The 21,494-nt window shown below is 40.2% G+C and overlaps 1 protein-coding gene across 4 annotated transcripts in view; it reads left to right on the forward strand.

Moving 5' to 3' along the window:
* Window positions 1-7,550: 7,550 nt before the first annotated feature.
* EML5 (EMAP like 5) overlaps window positions 7,551-21,494 on the forward strand; it is a 179,606-nt gene continuing 165,662 nt past the window's right edge. For 3 of the 4 annotated variants that reach the window (XR_009210359.1, XR_009210360.1, XM_032134724.2), the window contains exon 1: window positions 7,580-8,207. Coding sequence is in view for 2 of the 4 variants with exons in the window: in XM_032134724.2 (XP_031990615.1) it covers window positions 8,011-8,207 (197 nt within the window). In the remaining 2 variants the exon portion in view is untranslated. Of the gene's footprint in view, window positions 8,208-21,494 lie in introns of all 4 variants that reach the window. The other variant, XM_032134723.2, reaches the window with a different exon arrangement.

Here is a 21,494-nt window from a genome sequence, read left to right on the forward strand (position 1 = left end):
ACACACACACACACACACACACACACACACACACACACACACGAACACATATATAATGTTTTTTGAGACAGAGTCTCGCTTTGTTACCCAGGCTGGAGTGCAGTGGTACAATCTCGGCTCCCCGCAACCTCTGCCTCCTGAGTTCAAGCAATTCTCCTACCTCAGCCTCCAGAGTAGCTAGGATTACAGGCATGCGCCACCACTCCCGGCTAATTTTGTATTTTTCGTAGAGATGGGGTTTCTCCATGTTATTCGGGCTGGTCTTGAACTCCCAACCTCAGGTGATCCGCCTGCCTTGGCCTCCCAAAGTACTTGGATTACAGACATGAGCCACCGTGCACAGCCAACACGTATATTTAAAAAGAACTTAGAAAACATAGCAAGAATAGACTAAAAATTACCCATAATGATTAAAGACTTAAACATAAGACCTAAAACCATAAAAACCCTAGAAGAAAACCTAGGCAATACCATTCAGGACACAGGCATGGACAAAGACTTCGTGACTAAAACACCAAAAGAAATGACAACAAAAGCCAAAATAGACAAATAGGTCTAATTAAACTAAAGAGCTTCTGCACAGCAAAAGAAACTATCATCAGAGTGAACAGGCAACCTACAGAATGGGAGAAAATTTTTGCAATCTATCCATCTGACAAAGGGCTAATATCCAGAATCTACAAAGAACTTAAACAAATTTATGAGAGAAAAACAAACAACTCCATCAAAAAGTGGGCTAAGGATATGAACAGACACTTCTCAAAAGAAAACATTTATGCGACAACAAACATATGAAAAAAAGCTCATCATCACTGGTCATTAGAGAAATGCAAATCCAAACCACAATGAGATACCATCTCATGCCAGTTAGAATAGTGATCATTAAAAAGTCAGGAAACAACAGATGCTGGAGAAGATGTGAAGAAATAGGAATGCTTTTACACCATTGGTGGGAATGTAAATTAGTTCAACCATTGTTGAAGACAGTGTGGCGATTCCTCAAGGATCTAGAACTAAAATACCATTTGACCCAGGAATCCCATTACTGGGTATATACCCAAAGGATTATAAATCATTCTACTATAAAGACACATGCACATGCATATTTATTGTGGCAGTGTTCACAATAGCAAAGACTTCGAACCAACACAAATGCCCATTAATAACGATAGACTGAATAAAGAAAATGTGGCACATAAACACCATGGAATACTATGCAGCCATAAAAAAGGATGAGTTCATGTCCTTTGCAGGGACATGGATGAAGCTGGAAACCATCACTCTCAGCAAACTAACACAAGAACAGAAAACCAAACACCACATGTTCTCATAAGCAGGAGTTGAACAATGAGAACACATGAACACAGGGAGGGGAACATCACACACGGGCCTGTTGGGGGGTGGGGTGCTGCGGGCGGATAGCATTAGGAGAAATACCTAATGTAGATGATGGGTTGATGGGTGCAGCAAACCACCGTGAAATATGTATCCCTATGTAACAAACCTGCACGTTGTGCACATGTACCCCAGAATTTAAGGTATCATAAAAAAAATTACCCATCATATTACCAAACTGTTCACATTTTGGTATCTTTTGTTCTAGTCCTCATTATATTATATAAATGGGCTCATTCTATATATATGTTTTTGTATCCTGCTATAAAACATTTACATTATATTATGGGAAATTTGCAACGCTGCCAAAATTTATCTGCAAAAAACCCCCTAATTTTTGATGGTTTATAATATTTCGTCATATTGGCTGAATCAATTTGCTTAAGGTTTTCTCTGTGGTTGGGCATTTAGGCTTCCATATTTTTTATTGTCTTAAGTTATGCTGTGATGGTTTTTTTTTTTAAAGACAGGGTCTCACCGTGTCACTCAGGCTGGAGTGCAGTGACATGATCATAGTTCATTGCAGCCTTGAACTCCTGGGCTCAAGCGATCCTCCTCCCTCAGCCTCCTGAGTAGCTAGGATTGCAAGCATATGCCACAATGCCTGGTTAATTGTTTTTTTTCTTTTTGTAGCAATGGGGTCTCACTCTGTTCCGGAACTGGAGCAATTCTCCCCCTTTGGCCTCCCCCAGTACAGGAATTACTAATGTGAGCTACTGTGCCCAGCCTTTTGATAAATATTTGAACATGAATTTCAACATGAATCCTGATTTACATTTTTTGTTATTACCTTGTGGCAGGTATCTAGATGAGAAATCTGTGCGTCAAAGGATAAGAATATTTAAAGGCACAAGATACCTATTCCTAAATTGCTTATAGCAAATGTTGTTAAAAGGGGAATTGGCATGATCAGATAAATGATTTTTTTACAGCGAACTCAGGTGGCAGAATCTAGGGAAAAGATAATTACAGCTTGAACTGAACTGTGGCAGTGGGGATTGGGAAAGTGTTGATGTAGAGATGGGGATGAGGTTTGGTTATATTTGTAAAACAGAGCCAAAAGGACTTGGTAACCAAATATTGGAGGTGAGAAACAGTAAGGAACCAAAGGCAACTGCCTATCTTTCCAACCTGCCTCACTGGGGTAATACTGATATTAAAACAGAAAGAGAGGACGGCAAGGTGTGCAGATGTGTAGGACAAGAAAATTTGATTAGCGGTTTCTTTTATTTGAATTATATATGGTACCAGTTTTTAAAGGCTTTAGGTGGAATCTAATAGGTATTTGAAAATATAGTTAATAGTAGGGAACATCTGCTGGTTTTGCCTGCTGGCATCTGGGAATAGCTTCAGGATTTTTTTTTTTTTTTTTTCCTGAGGAGGATCTTTGGGTGGCAATCGGGTTAGAAGGAGTATTGTGTTATAGTTGCATTTATTTATCAAACATCTATTTTATGATTTAGATTGCAGGTGTATTTGGTTTGGTAAATGAAGACTGGGGAATGCTACAGCACCCAAGTCAGCCCTGTGCAGCCCTGCTGGCCCCCATTCTTTCTTATTCTGGCAATACCGTTTTGATTTTCTTTGAGAGGATCACTCCACCCCTACTCCCCCTTCCTGTGGTTTTGGTGCACCTGGCACTACTCTATGGATCCAAGGGCGGCATATAAGTCAGCCAATCAGAGTTAACCAGGCTAAAGTCTAACAGTTTCCAGGGGAACTGCTGAGAAAAGCTCTTTCCACAGTGATTGCTAAGCGGGTGAGATACAGAATTGGAGTGGCTGGCAGCTATTTTGCTTGTCTGGCAATAGAGTCTACTCAAAGTAGAACTGAGTTAAGTCTGATGACCTGTTTATTTGTTTTGCTGTTGTTGTTTTGTTTGTTTTTTTGAGACAGAGTCTTGCTCTGTTGCCCAGGCTGGAATGCAGTGGCGCAATCTCGGCTTACTGCAACCCCCGCCTCCCGGATTCAAGAGATTCTCCTGCCTCAGCCTCCCGAGTAGGTGGGACTACAGGCATGCACCACCATGCCCGGCTAATTTTTTCGTATTTTTAGTAGAGGTGGGGTTTTACCATGTTGGTCAGGCTGGTCTCCAACTCCTGACCTCAAATGATCCACCCACCTCAGCCTCCCAAGATGTTGGGATTATAGGTATGAGCCACTGCGCCTAGCCTGATGACCTGTTTCTGATGACATCACTTGAGCCCTAGGATTCAAGTGCATTGATGCCAGTTCTAGAGCTTTTCAGTCTTATGAGGCATTAAAATTCCGTTTTTGTCTTAAGCCATTTGAGTGGGTTTCTGTCACATACAACCAAAGAAGTCCTGATTAAGCCAGTATTGGATATCAAATAAGGTTCAAGGCTGGACATAGTGGCTAACGCTGGCTTACACCTGTAATCCTAGCACTTTGGGAGGTTGAGGCAGGAGGATTGCTCAAGCCCAGGAGTTTGAGGCCAGATTGGGCAACACAGTGAGACCTCACCTCTACTAAAAAATAAAAAATTAGCTGAGTGTGGTGATCACATGCCTGCAGCCTCAGGTACTTGGGAGACTGAGGTAGGAGGATCAATTGAGCCCGGGAGGTCAAGGCTGCAGTGAGCTGTGATCACACCACTGTACTCCAGCCTGGGTGACAGAGCAAGACCCTTGTGTCAAAAAAAAAAAAAAAAAAAAAAAAAAAAGAAGGAAAGAAAGAAGTTTCAAGTTTTCAAAGATTTCAAGTATTCAAGATAAAACTAAGAGGAATCCTACTGTGCACAATAGGATTGTGCGCAACATTTTCTTTCCTAATTAATGGTTGTGCACATTTTCTTTTCTAATTAATTTTCTAATTAATTAACATGTAAGGAACAGCTATTGTAGTACCAGGCACTGTGGTAGGCTCTGCATGTACAATAGGCTAATCAAAGGTAAGACTACAGATATAGATACTTTTTGTTTGTTTGTTTGAGACGGAGTTTCACTTTTTGTTGCCCAGGCTGGAGTGCGGTGGTGCGCTCTCAGCTCACTGCAACCTCCACCTCCCGGATTCAAGTGATTCTCCTGTCTCAGCCTCCCGAGTAGCTGGGATTACAGGTGCCTGCCACCACACCCGGCTAATTTTTGTATTTTTAGTAGAGATGGGGTTTCACCATGTTGGCCAGGCTAGTCTCAAACTCCTGACCACCCGCTTCGGCCTCCAAAAGTGCCAGGATTAGAGGTGTGAGCCACCATGCTAGCTAGAAGTAATTGCATGATTTTTTTTTTTTTTTTTTTTTCCTGAGATGGTGGCCTGCGCCACCACATCCGGCTACTTTTTTTGTATTTTTAGTAGAGATGGGGTTTCGCCATATTGGCCAGGCTGGGGAATTTTGGTTTTTATGTTTTCTACATTTTGCCTTAGATTTCTTTATAAACCTAAAGGTGCCTAATCAGTAGTCAGCACATGATTTATTTACCTGAATTTTAGAAATATTTCAAATATCTCAAATTCCATACTAGGAACTCAAGTTTCAGGAACTAGATTACCAAAGGGGCTGATATGGTTTGGCTGTATCCCACCCAAATATCACCTTGAATTGTAATAATCCCCACATGTCAAGGGTGGTGCCAGGTGGAGATAATTGAATCACGGGGGTGGTTTCCCGCATACTGTTTTAGTGATAGTGAATAAGTCTCATGAGATCTGATGGTTTTATAAATGGAGCTCCCCTGCACAAATTCTTCTTGTCTGCTGCCATGTGTGACTTTGCTCCTCTTTGCCTTCCACCATGATTGTGAGGCCTCCTTAGCAATGCAGAACTGTGAGTCAATTAAACCTCTTTTCTTTATAAATTACCCAGTCTCGGGTATGTCTTTATTAGCAGCCTGAGAACGGACGAATACAGGGGGTATTGTAGCCTTCGTTTGGAATGCTTAACAAGTGTCCATTTGTTGATGTGTATGATTTTTTGTTTCTTTCTCCCATGTCCTTATTTGCATCAGTTTCACAGCATACAAATGATGGAATATCACCTAGCAATAAAAGTTTCATTAAGCTTCCTAATGTGACATTGGTAATACTGGATTATATAAAGTTGTGAGGGTAAGAACTGATCAGGTTTGTTTTTTTCTTCCTCTAGTATTCATGAATGGTTCATTTTCTAGCCACCTTTGTGCCTTGGCTGTCTCTTTTGGTCTTGAGTCGCCAGTTGAGGATGGTTTAATTAAGAATGTTTTTGCTTCGCACTCTACCCTTGGGTCATTAAAATCGTAATGGAAAATATGATAATGGGAAAATAAATTACTTAAATCTCTTATTAATCTGAGTACTTAAGTGTATATCGTGGGATCCATAAGATATTGTGCTGAAAAATCTGAAACACAGAAAAAAGTATATTCTTCCATCTCCTTATCTCATAAAATTTACATGTAACCAGTAATTAATATATCACAAATATATAGCAACAAAATATTTAATCTTTTCTAAGTTCACTGCTTGAATTTAAATAATCAACAATTTTTCTTTTTCTCCTAGGGATTTCAAGGAACTCACTAGTGAATTAGAACATATTCTTATTAAAAAATAAAAAACGCCTTCCTGGTGACAAAGAGAAACCGTGTGTGCTTTTGCCCAGGGTACCCTACATGGGCCTCAGAGCCACTTCTCAGGCCTGATTTCGTTTCTTTGCAGCAGCTACCAGAAAGCTATCCTGCATTCCTCTTTTTCAGATTCTGCCCAGAATGGAAACTCTTTCAGAGTTTACTTTTCATTACATTTATGTAAATTCCTTTCAGATGGCCTTTATTTCCTGCATGTAAACTGCGTGTAGATTAGAAGTCATAATCAAAGCCAAAACGGTAATCCTGTCTCAAGTTAGTAATTGGCATCTTTGAGGAAGTAGACATTGGATAACATCTATTCCAATATATCTGTACCACACAGGAGTCAACCCCTTTTGGAGTCATATTTCTTGAAACAATGGTAGTTTATTTTAGCTTTTGTCAGATTTCTGTCTTGGTATTTCCTATGGAAATAAAACAGTAATTTTTAGACAATAAGGGTTCATACTGGTATATCCTGAATTCGTATTTTTTTGTTGTAAATCTGTGGCTATCTTGAACTTAACACCTTTTAAATTGTGGATTTCCAATTATTTTTATAGGTATTGATAAATCTTGTTCATATTCCTGTGAGAAGAGGACACAACTGAGTAGGAGGGGAAATGACATAGTCAGGAATTGATTGCTCCCAATACTTTTATTACAGAATTTTTCTACAGGATCACAGTTGAAGTTATTTAGTTAAGAGTAACTGTTGGTGATGTCCCAAACAGTCATTTAAAAAAAAAAAACTAAGTACAATTTTTTTTTTTTTTGCTATTCGGAAATCAGATCTCACATGTCAATTTACGATCTAAAGTCTACCTTCAGCTTTGCGGTCACTCAAGAAAACATACACTTAGGACCAGGCGCAGTGGCTCCGGCCCGTAATCCAGCGCTTTGGGAGGCCTGAGGCAGAAGAACTGCTGAAGGTCAGGAGTTGGAGACCAGCCTGGGCAAAACGGCAAGACCCCCGCCTCTAAAAAATAAACTTAAAAACAAAACAAAACATTTGCCGGGCATAGTGGTACACAACTGTACTCCTTACTACTCCGGAGACTGAGGCGGGAGGATCGCTGGAGCCCAGAAGTTGGAGGCTGCAGTGAGCCGAGACTGCGCCACTCCACTCCAGCCTGGGCGACAGAGCAAGGCTCTGTTTCCAAAAATAATAACTTAAAAGCACACTTAGGAAGCTCGGCGTCATTCCAATGTCTAGGTCCGAGAGCACTATGAGGCAGCAATACACACAAGGTATCAAGCGTAAAAAAGAGAATTTAGCATCCCGGTGTGGATTTTCCCAGGCATAAACGTGGCCTACACTGGGTGCAGGGACCGTGGGGAACCGGCAGGTGCTTCCCGGTTGAGGATGCAAAGCAGCGGGAGCCGGGGGTGGCCGAGGGTCCGCCTGGGCTTGAGCAGCTCAACGAGGGAGGGCTCAGCGGCCCGCGCGCGTGCAGAGACGCGGTCCCAGCGACTCCGCAACCGGACCGTGGCCCCGCGAGCTCCAGCCTCTTCTCTGCTCCGGGAGGGGCGGAGTGAGCGCGAGAGGGGGCGGGGCCACGCAAGGCCGCGCGCCCGCCGCTCGGCTCGGCTCGGCTCGCTCGGTTCCGAGGTGCGCGGCGCGGGTCCGCCAGGCTGTGGCTACCAGGCCGCGGCGGGGCGCGAGCGCCGCAGGTGACCGGGGCTGGGAGCTGCGTGCGCGGGCGGCGGCTGAGAAGCTGGAGGCGGGCCCTCGCTTTCGGCCCAGGCGCTACGGGCTGAGGAGACGAGGCCAGCCGAGGCGGGCGAAGGGCTCGGGGCATCCATTTGACAGCCGGCGGCGCTCGCGGCCCTCAGCATGTTCCGCGAGGCGAGGGTTTTCCTCCCGCCTGTGGGCTGAGGCGGCGGCGGCGGCGGCCCCCGAAACGAGATGCACCTGACGGGCGCGGCTTAGAGGACGCGGCAGGCGGGAAGTCCCGGCCGCCAGCGGGAGGGCTTTCGTTGCCGGGCCGCCGCCGCCTCCCGCCGCCGCCGCGGCGGGCCCGAGTGGGAGCGGCGGGGTGGGCGCCCCGACATGGCGGCCCGGAGCGCCCCGAGCTGCCACCTGCGGCTCGAGTGGGTGTACGGCTACCGGGGCCACCAGTGCCGCAACAACCTCTACTACACTGCGGCCAAGGAGATCGTATACTTCGTGGCGGGGGTCGGCGTGGTGTACAGCCCGCGGGAGCACAGGCAGAAGTTCTACCGGGGCCACAGCGACGACATCATCAGGTACCGGGGAGCGGGGGCCGTCGCCGTCACCCTGCGAGCCGCTCCCGGAGTTTGCACCCGCGGGTCCCTCTGGACGCCGTGACCGCTCCTGCACGGAGCATCACCCTGAGGGGAATCCGCAGCTGTCTCTCTGGTCCCGAGTCCACCAGTTAACACCCTGCAAACGCCTTTCCCCTCTTCCTCGTCTAGGGACTCTCTCTCGGATCCGTGCAGGAAGATCAGGTCCGCGGATCCACCGGGCACCTGGGTTGACGGCTTTGTCCCCTTTCCCACTCCATTAAAATTACGAAAACTGCGGAAAGGTTATTTTGGTGGCACCTTATTCCGTTAGATCCTGTAAGAAATTTCTTATTAAACGCATTCTTAAAGCACCCGGGGTGGGAGGAAATCCTTTACCTAATAAAGGACTGATGGAAGCACAGCAAGCCGTGGGCTGCTCCCGGGGAGCGCGCCCAGGGTGGCGTCCTGAAGGGCTCTCACCTCCTGGCCGTAATTATTAGTTCAGGTTTCGCCGCCTGCTATTATCAGCAGAAACCCCGGGCAACCTCCAGGCAATTCATTGGATGTTAAAATGTGCACACCTGAAGGCAATTTAAGGTAGGTCTTATCTGAAGAGGCTGCTGAAAATAACTTCACTGATTTCCAGTTCTTTTCATCTTCATTAAAATACTCCTAAATAAGCTACTTTTGTATTTTCTTAAATCGCGATGGGGGGCTATTTTTAGTCTTCCTTGGACAGTAACTCAAAGTTGGTCCCAGTGCTTGTTGACATTTCCTTAGTGAGCGGTATATTTGAAATGTAATTTTCAATCAGTGTCTTAGTACAACTTTTATGGTAAAGTCAAGAGCTTCAGAAATCATTCTAGGCCACTGATTATTGCCTCAAGCACAGCATTTTTTGTCCTTTACAGAGGAAAATATATTAAAAGCAATTGAGAATGTGTTTGTGTGGTGCTCTTGGGGTTTTATCAAAGATTCTATGATTTGGGTTTGGTTACAAAATGTTATTCCCTCATGTATGTTGTACAGGATTTAAATTGGGCATTTCAAATACGGTATCTTGGTTTGAAGTCTTGTAGGCAAGAAGCCCTGGTACTTAAATTCCACAAATAAAGTTGTTCTTCTGTTTTGCGTCTCTGTACATCTATAATATATAACAGGGAAAGGATGCCTAGGAAAAAGGTAGGGCAAGATGGAGTAAAGATAAGAAAAGACAAAATTGAGATTGCAGAATAAGGAATGAGGTGGTGCTATGTATTCAGTTGGTTTTTTTTTTTTTTTTTTTTTTTTGGACACCAGAGTGCTTTTTCAGATTGTATTTAATGTATTACTTTGAAAAGGTAACTGATAAGTCATTTCGTTTTTCTCAAGCTGGGACTCTGTATAGTGGTGATTAGGGTTACAGACCTATTATAATGCCCAAATTTCTGATGGAAAAACAAAACTAAACTAAACCCGTAGTAATTATCTATCTTCTTATTTATCCCAAGAGTAAAGTTTACCCTAGTGTCTTGTCTTTTTCCCTAATCCTTTCAAGTCTCTCTTCTTTTCCGTATGTTAGGTCTCCCAAAGTACCAGGCATAGTAGCTTTACCTAATTGGAGCAGCCTTAACTGAAGCCCTGCTCCAGATAGTTTAGTCTGTTAGGTTGAATTCAGCTGGTGGAGTAAATGTGAAGGATTTTGAGGTCTTCTCGTGGTACACTTGTATTGTTTTTACTCCTTGGGGGTTATGAGAGCAGTATAGCACTAAGGTCTTCGGAAACTAGATGTGATTTATTTGGTGAGGTAAATTACATCTTGTTATTCTAGCAGTAATTAGAAGCTGTATTATATGTCACACCACTTAAATTTCATAATTGTGTTTCAGTAAACTAAGGAAGGTAGTGCTTTGACTTTCTTTTGGCATAGTTGCACAACTCATACAAAACAACAAACATACTCGAATTTCTCGTAGTTGAATACATGCTTATGATTTTATCCAAATGACACATCTTTAATGTATAACAATGAAAATAAGTTTCCTGAAAAGTTTCAATGAGGTAGTAAAATCTGAATCATACAGCATCTTGAAATAGAAATTGGTGGCACAAATTTAATATGATACTGAGAATATAATTTAGGAATCAGTGAAAGGGCTCTGGACATTTTATTTCAAATACTAATGACAGATCATTCATGTTTGTGAAATATATTGAGCAAATATTAAAACCTCTGAATATTTTTTCAATTCAGTGTTTGACTTGTGAGTATAGAAACAACTCTAGTAATTTTTAAATTATGCCACAGCAGAAAATGTAATGTTCACAAATGTGATGCATAGTGAAAACCAATGTTGCTGTAACCTTAGCTTTAGTAATAAAAAGTCAGTGCTGTTTTCATCATCTGTTTTGTTTCCACCTTTGCCTGAAACTTATGTAAAACTTACTGGTCAAATATTACTTAGTCTGAGGATAGAACTGTTCCAGAATGAGCAGATCATTGTCCTCAGGTTTTGAAAATGTGAGTGCAATGTTGGTGGTAAAGGCTGAATCATGACTAGTGTATCATTTGCTTACTGGTTCTTTGACCATTTTATTATCACCTAGGATTGCCAGTGGTGGTGCCACATGACATTTCATCATTTTCTCAGTGCTGCTTGTAGTTCTCCATCTTCTTTTTGCCATCTACTTGTGTATACTTCTCTAGTCATTTATCTTTTAGTTATGTTTATCTCAGTAACTGATTTATATAGCAATTAGTTTCAATGTCAGAAATAATGTAGGGCTTTTGGGGTCACTTTTTTGTTCTTTTTCTCAAGTTATATTGATAAAATTCTCTAGTTATTTTATCAATATAAAATCTATAAATCTATAAAATCTATATAAAAATCTCTAGTCTAGATTTAAGAGTAAGTTATAAAATAAGCTACTACCAGTTTCAGCGTAAGATGTATATCTAGACCTTCGTCTGTATTTTGAAACTTTTGCCAGTTGTTAAAAGAATGCGATAGCTTTTTTTTTTTTTTTTTTTAAACTGAGACAGGCTCTTGCTCTGCGTCACACAGGCTATAGTGCAATGGTGCAATCACTGCTCACTGTAGCTTTGAAATCTTGGGCTCAAGTGATCATCCCACCTCAGCCTCCCAAGTGGCTGAGACCACAGATGTGGGCCATGATGCTGGGCTGTTTTTTTTTTTTTTTCGGTAGAGATGGGGTCTCTGTATGTTGCCCAGGCTGGTGCTGGACTCCTGGGCCCAAGTGATCCTCCCACTTCCACCTCCCAAAGTGTTGGGATTACAGGTGTGAGCCACCGTGTGCAGCCAGAGTGCAATATCTTTTCAAATTTATTATTCTAGGTACTTCCCATAAGCAAATTTTTGCTAGATTGTTCTTAAGGATATTATTGACAGTTTACAAATCATCTGTACCAGTGAAGACCATTGATGGAATATAATTAACTTGGGGCATTTTGTTATTTGACTCTGCTTTCCTTATGGGAGTCAGGGCCCATTGTTTATGTATTATGTAGGTATAGAATTTAGAGTACTTTTTTTTTTTTTTTTAACAGTGAAAGGGTCTCACGAGTTGGTGATGAGCCCAAATAACGATGCATCTGAAATATTTTGAAAAGTATACCACACTATATGGTTGCAGATTAAAATAATAACTGTTCATTGCTTCTATGTATGGCTTTTTTAAAAGACAAAATGAAAGGTGTAGAAGCTATTTTCTTTATTTGTGGTAAATCGTGTTCTTAAGAAAAAATACTGACCAAGCCTTATTGTAATTTAGTAAAAGTGGTTTTTGACAGCTGAGTATTTATGGTATAGAAACTTAATTTATTCAACACAAGTCAAAATTGTAATTGGAAAAGTGATTCAGAATGACATTTGCATGGTAGATAGATTTGTTTGTGTGTTTATATGGGTTCAGAGTGGCAACCTTTTAAGCTCTGGTAGGAATTACTGGAAACCTACTTGTAGTCTACTTAATGCTTCTAGATACATGTTCATCATTTCCCAAACCTGGCTTATCTTCAAAATAGTTTGAAGAGCTTTTCACCAGTTTCTAGCCTTTTGCTCAAACGCACGAAGTCAGAATCTTCTAGGGTTGGAGCCCAGGAATCTATTTTTTAAAAAGTGCCTCAGATTATTCTGTTTGGGAAACACATTGCCCCCACCATGCCTAGAATTCTTAACACAAGCCATTTGAGAAATGGGCACAAACCCTCTCCTCAAACCTGATACCAGAATTTTCTTAAGCACTGTGCAATATGTAGAAGTAGTGCTTCAAAAAGTATTAGAAAACATATTTAATAAAATGTCCCTGTGCTTAAGTAACTAGAATTAGATGGACTTAACATTTATTTATAGACCATGTAACAATTATATTTGGTAAGATTTCATTTTATGTGTTGCAATATCAAAATATTTATGGTTTTTTAGATATTGCATAATTCAAGGGATAAAATTAAGAGATGTTTTCCAGGAAAAGTAGGAATTAACTAGAATAATAGTTGAAATTGTAATAGATGTGTATTAAGTATATATTCTTTAGGGATAAGCCAGATTATTAGATTTACATTTAATTATTTTCCTTTATTATTTTATAATGTCTTATGTGCAAATATGCAGACAATCAATAAAACATGTTTTGGATATACATTAAGGAAAACATGTGGAATAATAAACTATTAGAAGCTATTAAGAACTTTTATTTCAAAGTTTTCTCATCCAAGAAATATTTGTTGAGCTTCTGTTTTGTGCAAGAATCCCTGCCTTAAGATACTCAGAGTTTAGACACAATCAGATACTCAATGAGAATATGTGTACTAGGAATAGCACTAATGTACCTGTGATATGGTATGTACATGGGGATATAAAAAGTTCACAATGATGTTTCTTATAGAATATAATACCTAAGCTAAGTCTTTGAGGACAATAGGGAGAAAAGGTCATCAGAAGAAATGAAAGAAGGTATAGCATTCTGGGAAGAGGTAACATTGTGTGCAGTGGTTTTGTGTTATGAGAGAATATTTGAAAAATTTGCTTATACTGTCTTCAGTTCCTTTTCTCCCATTTACTCTTGGCTTTGTTCTGTTTCACCATAGCAGTTCTTGTTTAGGTTACCAGTGACCTCTGCATTGCCAAATCCAGTGGTTATCAATTCTCATCTTATTTGATTTTTCATCATGATTTGGCATAGTTGGTTCATTAGTCCGTTTTCACGCTGCTGATAAAGAGATACCCGAGACTGGGAAGAAAAAGAGGTTTAATTGGACTGACAGTTCCACATGGCTGGGGAGGCCTCAGAATCATGGTGGGAAGTGAAAGGCAGTTCTTACATGGCGGCAGCAAGAGAAAATGAGGAAGATGCAAAAGTGGAAACCCCTGATGAAACCATCAGATCTCGTGAGACTTACTCACTACCATGAGAACAGTGTGGGGGAAACTGCCCCCATGATTCAAATTATCTCCCACTGGGTCCCTACCACAACACATGGGAATTATGGGAGTACAATTCGAGATGAGATTTGGGTGGGGACACAGAGCCAAACCTTATCAGTTGGTTACTCACACCTTCTTAAGACCCTTTCTTAAGTGGCATTTGGGACGTATCTATTTCTTGGTTTACTTGTTCTTTCAGCAAATATTTACTGAACACCTATTATTTGCCAAAGACTATTCTTATCACTAGAGATTTGGCAGTGAACCAAACAGATAAAATTGCCCACCCTTATGGAGCTTTTATCTACTGGGTGGGGAGACACAGAATAAAGAAGGTAAATTTTATATATGTGTGTAAATTTTTATATATGCATGTATATATGTATAGTTTGTAAGGGCTAAGGAAAACAAGGTGAGAAAATGCGATAGAAACTATTGGGAAGAGTTTAGATAGGTATTTAGATAGGGTGGCCAGGAAGACCTCACTGTAAAGGTGACACTTAAGTAGAGACTAGGAGGTGAGGTAATGTGCTATGTGGATATCTGAGGAAAGGACATGTTAAGTAAAGGGACTATCAAATGCAAATGCCCTGAAGCAGAATGCCAGTATTTTTGAGGAATAGTAAGAATGTTAGTGTGGCTGAAGCAGAGTGAACTTGAAGGAAAGTAGTAAGAAATGAGGTCTGATGAGCTATGGTGGTGGGGACAGATTTTATAGGCTATTGAGAGGATTTTCACTTTCCCATCTGAGAATGGAAGTTATTGGAACTATTTAATCAAAATAGTGATATAATTTGGCTTACGGTTTAACAGAGTCACTCTGGCTCCTATGTTGAGAACAGACTGAAGAGAGGGAGGGGCAGGATGGAAGCAGGGAGACCACTTAGGAGACTGTTGCAGTAATCCAGTCAGGAAGTATTGGTGGCTTGGACTGGGGTGGTAACAGTGAAAGTAGTGAGAAAAGAGCAAATTTGTATGTATTTCGAAGATAGAGGTAGCATGATTTACTAATGGATCACATATAAATTGTGAGAGAAAAGAAAGGTCAGTGATGATCACAGAATTTTTGGTCAGAACAATTGGAAGAATGGAGTTGCTGGCTACTAATTGGGAAACAGTGTTGGAAGAGCAAGTTTTATATTTTGGACAGAAGGAAAGATCAACAGCTCTGTTTTATTTTATTAAATTTTTTTATTTTAAATTTTTGTGGGTACACAGTGAGTGTATCTATTTATGGGGTACATGAGATGTTTTGATACAGGCAAGCAGTGTGAAATAATCACATCAAGAATTGGGTATCCTTCCCCTCAAGGCTTTATCCTTTGTATTACAAAGAATCCAGTTGCAACCTTTTAGTTATTCTAAAATGTACAATTAAATTATTACTGACTATAGTCACCCTGTTGTGCTATCAAATGATCTTATTCATTCTAACTCTTTTTTTTGTACCCGTTAACCATCCCCACTTCCCCCTGAGTCCTCCACTTCCCTTTCCAGCTTCTGGTAACCATCCTTCTACTCTCTATGTCCATTAGTTCAGTTGTTTTGATTTTTAGATCCCACAAATATGTGGGAAGATGCGATATTTGTCTTTCTTTGCCTGGCTTATTTCACTTAACAATCTCCAGTCCCATCCATGATGTTGCAATGACAGGATCTCATTTTTTTATGGCTGACTACTACTCCACTGTGTATATATACCACGTTTTCTTTATCTATTCATCTGTTGATAGACTCTTAGGTTGCTTCCGAATCTTAGCTATTGTGAACAGTGCTGCAACAAACATTGGAGTGTAGATATCTCCTTGATATCCTGATTTCCTTTCTTCTGGGTATGTGCCCTGCAGTGAGATTGCTGGATCATATTGGTAGCACTGTTTTTAGTTTTTCGAGGAACCTCCAAACTGTTCTCCGTAGTGGTTGTACGAATTTACATTCTCCACATCCTTTCCAGCATTTGTTACTGCCTGTCTTTTGGATATAAGTCATTTTAACTGGGATGAGATGATATCCCATTGTAGTTTTGATTTGGAATTTTTATTTTGGCTTTGATCTTGTTATTTGTTATTGGTCTGTTCAGGTTTTGGATTTCTTCCTGGTTCAATCTTGGTAGGTTGTATATGTCTAGGAATTTGTTCATTTCTTCTAGATTTTCAAATTTAGTGGCATAGAGTTGGTCATAGTAGCCACTAATGATCCTTTGAATTTCTGCAGTATCAGTTGTAATGTCTCCTTTTTCATTTCCAATTTTATTTGTATCTTCTTTTTTTTTTTCTTAATCTGGCTAAAGGTTTGTCAATCTTGTTTAACTTTTTTAAAAAAACAACTTTGTGTTTCATTGAAATTTTGTATTGGTTTTTTAAAACGTCAATTTCATTTATTTCTGCCCTGATCTTATTTCTTTCTACTAATTTTGGGTTTGGTTTGCTCTTGCTTTTCCTTAATGTATATCCAAAACATGTTTTATTGACTGTCTGCATATTTGCACATAAGACATTATAAAATAATAAAGGAAAATAATTAAATGTAAATCTAATAGTGTGGCTTATCCCTAAAGAATATATACTTAATACACATTTATTATAATTTCAACTATTATGCTAGTTAATTCCTACTTTTCCTGGAAAACATCTCTTAATTTTATCCCTTAAGTTATGCAATATTTAAAAAACCATAAATATTTTGATATTGCAACACATAAAATGAAATCTTACCAAATATAATTGTTACATGGTCTATAAATAAATGTTAAGTCCATCTAATTCTAGTTAAGCACAGGGACATTTTATTAAATATGTTTTCTAATACTTTTTGAAGCACTACTTCTACATATTGCACAGTGCTTAAGAAAATTCTGGTATCAGGTTTGAGGAGAGGGTTTGTGCCCATTTCTCAAACGGCTTGTGTTAAGAATTCTAGGCATGGTGGGGGCAATGTGTTTCCCAAACAGAATAATCTGAGGCACTTTTTAAAAAATAGATTCCTGGGCTCCAACCCTAGAAGATTCTGACTTCGTGCGTTTGAGCAAAAGGCTAGAAACTGGTGAAAAGCTCTTCAAACTATTTTGAAGATAAGCCAGGTTTGGGAAATGATGAACATGTATCTAGAAGCATTAAGTAGACTACAAGTAGGTTTCCAGTAATTCCTACCAGAGCTTAAAAGGTTGCCACTCTGAACCCATATAAACACACAAAGTCAAGTGAAGAGAGTATTTCAGGGAGAAAGGAGTAATCAGCTGTGTCAAATAAGATGAGGACTGCTTCACCTTAGCGAAGTTTTGCCATAATTCTGTTGTAATCATAAGACTCCCCCAAAGACTGTGTATGCCCAGGGGAAAAGGAAGAGCAGGAAGATGATGAGAAAATGAGTCATGTCATTATTGGTACACAAAACTAGCCTCTTTCAAGATTCGTTCCAATGTATAACTATTATGTATTCATAACATTTCTTAAAAACAGATTTATTCCAGCAGTTTCTACTTTACTTGGTTATTAAAAAATGACACATAGCTGGCAGCCCTGGATTGTTGCTTCTGAAAAGTATGGTCTTCAGACTAGCAACAGCATCACCTGGAAAGTTATTAAAAAATACGAATTCTCTGGGCTTACTCCAGATCTACCAAATTAGAAACTCTAGGTGTGGAGCCCAGTAATCAGTTGTGTGGTTTTGTTTTTCGTTTTTTGTTTTCTGTTTTTTGGTTTTTTTTTTTTTTGAGACAGAGTCTCGCTCTCGTCGCCCAGGCTGGAGTGCGGTGGCATGAACTCGGCTCTCTGCAACCTTCGCCTCCTGGGTTCAGGCGATTATCTTGCCTCAGCCTCTCAAGTAGCTGGGACTACAGGCACCCGCCACCATGCCCAGCTAATTTTTGTATTTTTAGTAGAGATGGGGTTTTACCATGTTGGCCAGGCTGGTCTTGAACTCCTGACCTCTGGTGATCTGCCCGCCTCGGCCTCCCAAAATGCTAGGATTACAGGCATGAGCCACCATGTCTGGCCCCAGTAATAAGTTTTTATCACCTCCAGGTGATGTTAGTATAGTCTAAAGTTTGAGAACACTGCTCCAGATTCCTGATTCTCAACCCTGGCTGCTTAATAGAAAGTTAAAAGAAAACAAACAAAATAAAACCACCAATGGCCAAGCCTTACCCAAAGAAATTGTGATTTAATTCATTTAGGTTGGGGTCCAGGTATCATTTGTTGTTTGCTTCTGTTTTTAATTTTTAAGCTTCCCAAATGATTGTAATATACAGGCAGGGTTGAAAACAACTGCTCTGGATTTAATAGTAATCCACGTTCAGGTGCTGGGCTAGGAGTCAACCTGAAAAAACCTTAGGACCTAGCCAAATCTATTCATTTACTATTATGCGTTATATAACAATGTGGGTAAGTACCGGGACCTCCTTAAATACTTTGGGCTTCCTGCCTAAGGCCCTCCCACGCTGGATATTCCCTGTTTGGAGATTTATTACCAAGCAAAGTTTTTGTCTTCTATTGGTGAATCTGCTCAGTGTCATCATGAGCTGAAAACACTGAAAGACAGATATCCTGCATTATCAGTCCAGAAAAATGCTCACTCGCAGGGAACCTGGAAGGTCATAATTACATGCATCCTGTATGATATCAAGTGAGGTGTACTGTGGCCCAGTGCCTCAGGTGATGATTTCAGCAGACTCGTGGAGTAGCTGCAGTGGGTTTGGCTGAATTTAAAGGCAAATTGGATTGTTAAAAGATCAAGTGAAACATAGTGCCTGCCTTGTAACACTGGCATGCAGATACCTCCGAAGGAGTAAGCATGAAGGGAAACATGAAATAATTAGAGTAATGGACAGAATATGTTGGGATGACTAGGGGTAGTTAGGGAAAGCTTCTCTGAGCAAGTTACATTTGCTCCAAAGCATGAATAATATGAATGTGGCAAAGATTTGGGCGGTCATTCCAGACAAAGACTTTGATAGCATAATGAGCTTGGCCATTTTAAGGGACAGAAAGGCTAGTGTGGCTGGAGTGTAGTGAACAAGAGGAAAAATGGTAGGAGCTAAGGTTTGAGAAGTAGGTGAGGGTATATCTTTTTTTTTTTTTTTTTTGAGATGGAGTCTTGCCCTGTTGCCCAGGCTGGGATGCAATGGCATGGTCTCGGCTCACTGCGACCTCCACCTCCTGGATTCAAGCAACTCTTCTGCCTCAGCCTCCCCAGTAACTGGGATTACAGGCACACACCACCACGCCCGGCTAATTTTTTGTGTCTTTAGTAGAGACGGGTTTCACCATGTTGGCCAGTCTGGTCTTGAACTCCTGACCTCGTGATCTGCCTGCCTCAGCCTCCCAAAGTGCTGTTACAGGCATGAGCCACCACGTCTGGCCGAAGGTATATCTTACAAAGTGTTGAAAGTGCCATCTTAGATAGTTCAGGTTTCATTCTAATTCAGTAGGAAGCTATTTGGTTTTTACCGAGGTAAATGATGAGATCAGATTTATGTTATTTTTAAAAGATCACTCTGGCTATGTTGAGCAAGCTCTGAAGCTAAGCAATAGAGGAATAATGGTAGGTAGCCAGAAGGCTACTGAAGTAGTTGTGATGTAAGATGAATGCTGATTCAGATTAAGATTGTAGCAGAAGTGACGGTGATGACAGAGCCAGTAGGACAGGCTAATAGAATGCATGAGATGAGTGAGGAAAAGGTTAAGTAGTGAGGATGAAATTTAGCTTCTTGGTCTGAGCAATTGAATGGATGGTGATACCATTTACTAAGCCAAGGAGGAGCAGATTGGAAAGGTAAGGAGGAAATCAGATTCTCTTTAGGTTGTATTAAATTTGAGGAATGTATCCATTGCGCTGACCTAGAAATATAGGGTTGGGAGTTATCACGGTCTATATGCATTTAAAGCTGTGGGATTGGATGAAATCACCTGGGAAAGGAAGGGAAAACAGCCAAGACAAAGCCCTCATACACTTTAACATTCAGAGGTGGGGTGCAGGAGATAGTGCCTACTAACGGAGATGGAGAAGGAAGGGCTGATAAACTGTGAAGTCGGGGAAGCCTAGAGAGGAAAGTCTTTCAAAAACGTAAGTGGTTATGTCAAATACTACTGAAAAGTGGAGGGGAATGAGGACATACAGTTTATCGTTAGGTTTGGCAATGTCATACATGAGCTGGAAAAAACTGTTTCAGTAAAGGAGAAGAGATGAATGCCTACTTGAAGTATGTTGACACAATAAAGGGAGTGAAAAAGATGAGATACCTCTTTTGAGAAGTTTTGCTTTGAATGAGGAGCAGAGAAATGGGATAATGGGTAATTGGTCAAGGGAATTGTTTTTTAATGGGTATATTTGAATGGTAATAGGAATGACTCAGTAGTGAGGAAGCAATAATTCCAGAAAGCATAGTTCTAGGAGTAAAGTCCTTGAAACTAAGGAGAATGGGACCTAGAACCAAGCTGAGAGTTCAAGGAATATAGATGTAAAGGGAAGTCAGAGTCTGCAAGTACAGTTAGATTAGTGAATTTCATGGGAATGAAGTATCTCCTTTAATTCCAGCTATATTAATCATTAAGTACAAGACAGGCTTATCTGCTGCAAGGCAGAGGTTGATAGTGAGGAACTGTACTCATGTGGGAGTTTGGAGGTTGAGAGAGGGGTGCACATTTATCAGCTGAGTGTTTAATAGAGTTGTCTACTAGTGTACAGTGCTCATTTGAGATGTGTGAGATAAATGTAAAGGAGCATTGATATATTTGCAGGTAAGAACGGAGATTTATGAAGAAGATGATAGCTCACTTTATGTTTGTTTAATGTGTTATTTCCTTATAGTTATGATAAATTTAGAGATTAAATACTTAAAGCAACTTAATATGTAATTGTGGGATTTGGTGACAGTGCTTATATCTAATTAATTTCCATTGTTCAGCAATATTAATAGGAAGAAGAACTTTTAAAAATCTGTTCTTTCCATATATTTCAGATGATAGTGTCACAATATGGATGGGTAATAATCTTGTTAAATGTTTTAGAATGGGAATATACCTTCAGATGATTACATCTGTCATTTGTCTCCCAAATTAATCCATAAATGTTGAGTTTTCACTATATGTTCAGCAATATACTAGGCATTATGTGGATAAAACTTAACTATAAGATATTAAGTTGACCTGAGGATACCTGAACAACACTCATGCTTTTATTCTCATTAAGAAAATTGGACCAATCGGAAGAGAATCTTCAGATTCCAACTGTCCAAAAGCAATACATTCAGCTCCTATCCAATATTAATCCTGCTGCTTGTATACTAGATCCCACTCTTTTTTCCCTGTTTCAGAAACGTTCTTACCTTAACCTACATCAGCATTTTTTCTCTGTACTGAATGGTCTCTTGTCAACAAATAATGTGAAAAACAGCTGAATATCTATTATGAGGAAAAAATGAACCCCAGCATATACCTCACCATATATAAAATTTAAAAGGTGAGAAGTAAAACTATAAAATTTCTAGAAAAAGCATAGGAAATAGAACATAAAAAGCATGAATTATAAAAAGTAAAATTATAAATTGAACCTCATTAAAATAACTTATCAGACCTCCAGGTAACTGAAGACAACGGCAGGTATGTAGTAAGTAACCTCCCAAAATCTCTTCTCCAGATTTTCTGTGCAAACCATAGCCCCAGCATTACTGAAACAGGGAATACCAAAACTGCAAAATGACTGTAAGTAAAAAGAGAAAAAGAAACAAATTTCAGCTGCCGTTTCACAAGCGCTCTTTCCTCTCCTCTGCTGCTGAGCTTTGTTGTGAATGAAGAACCTAAATAACTGAAAAACGGTGTCTTAACAGTATCTTAACTGTAAGGATAAAGACCAAAAAAAAAAA

Source organism: Hylobates moloch, unplaced genomic scaffold (genome assembly GCF_009828535.3).
Source record: "Hylobates moloch isolate HMO894 unplaced genomic scaffold, HMol_V3 SCAFFOLD_16, whole genome shotgun sequence".
Lineage (NCBI taxonomy): Eukaryota > Metazoa > Chordata > Mammalia > Primates > Hylobatidae > Hylobates > Hylobates moloch.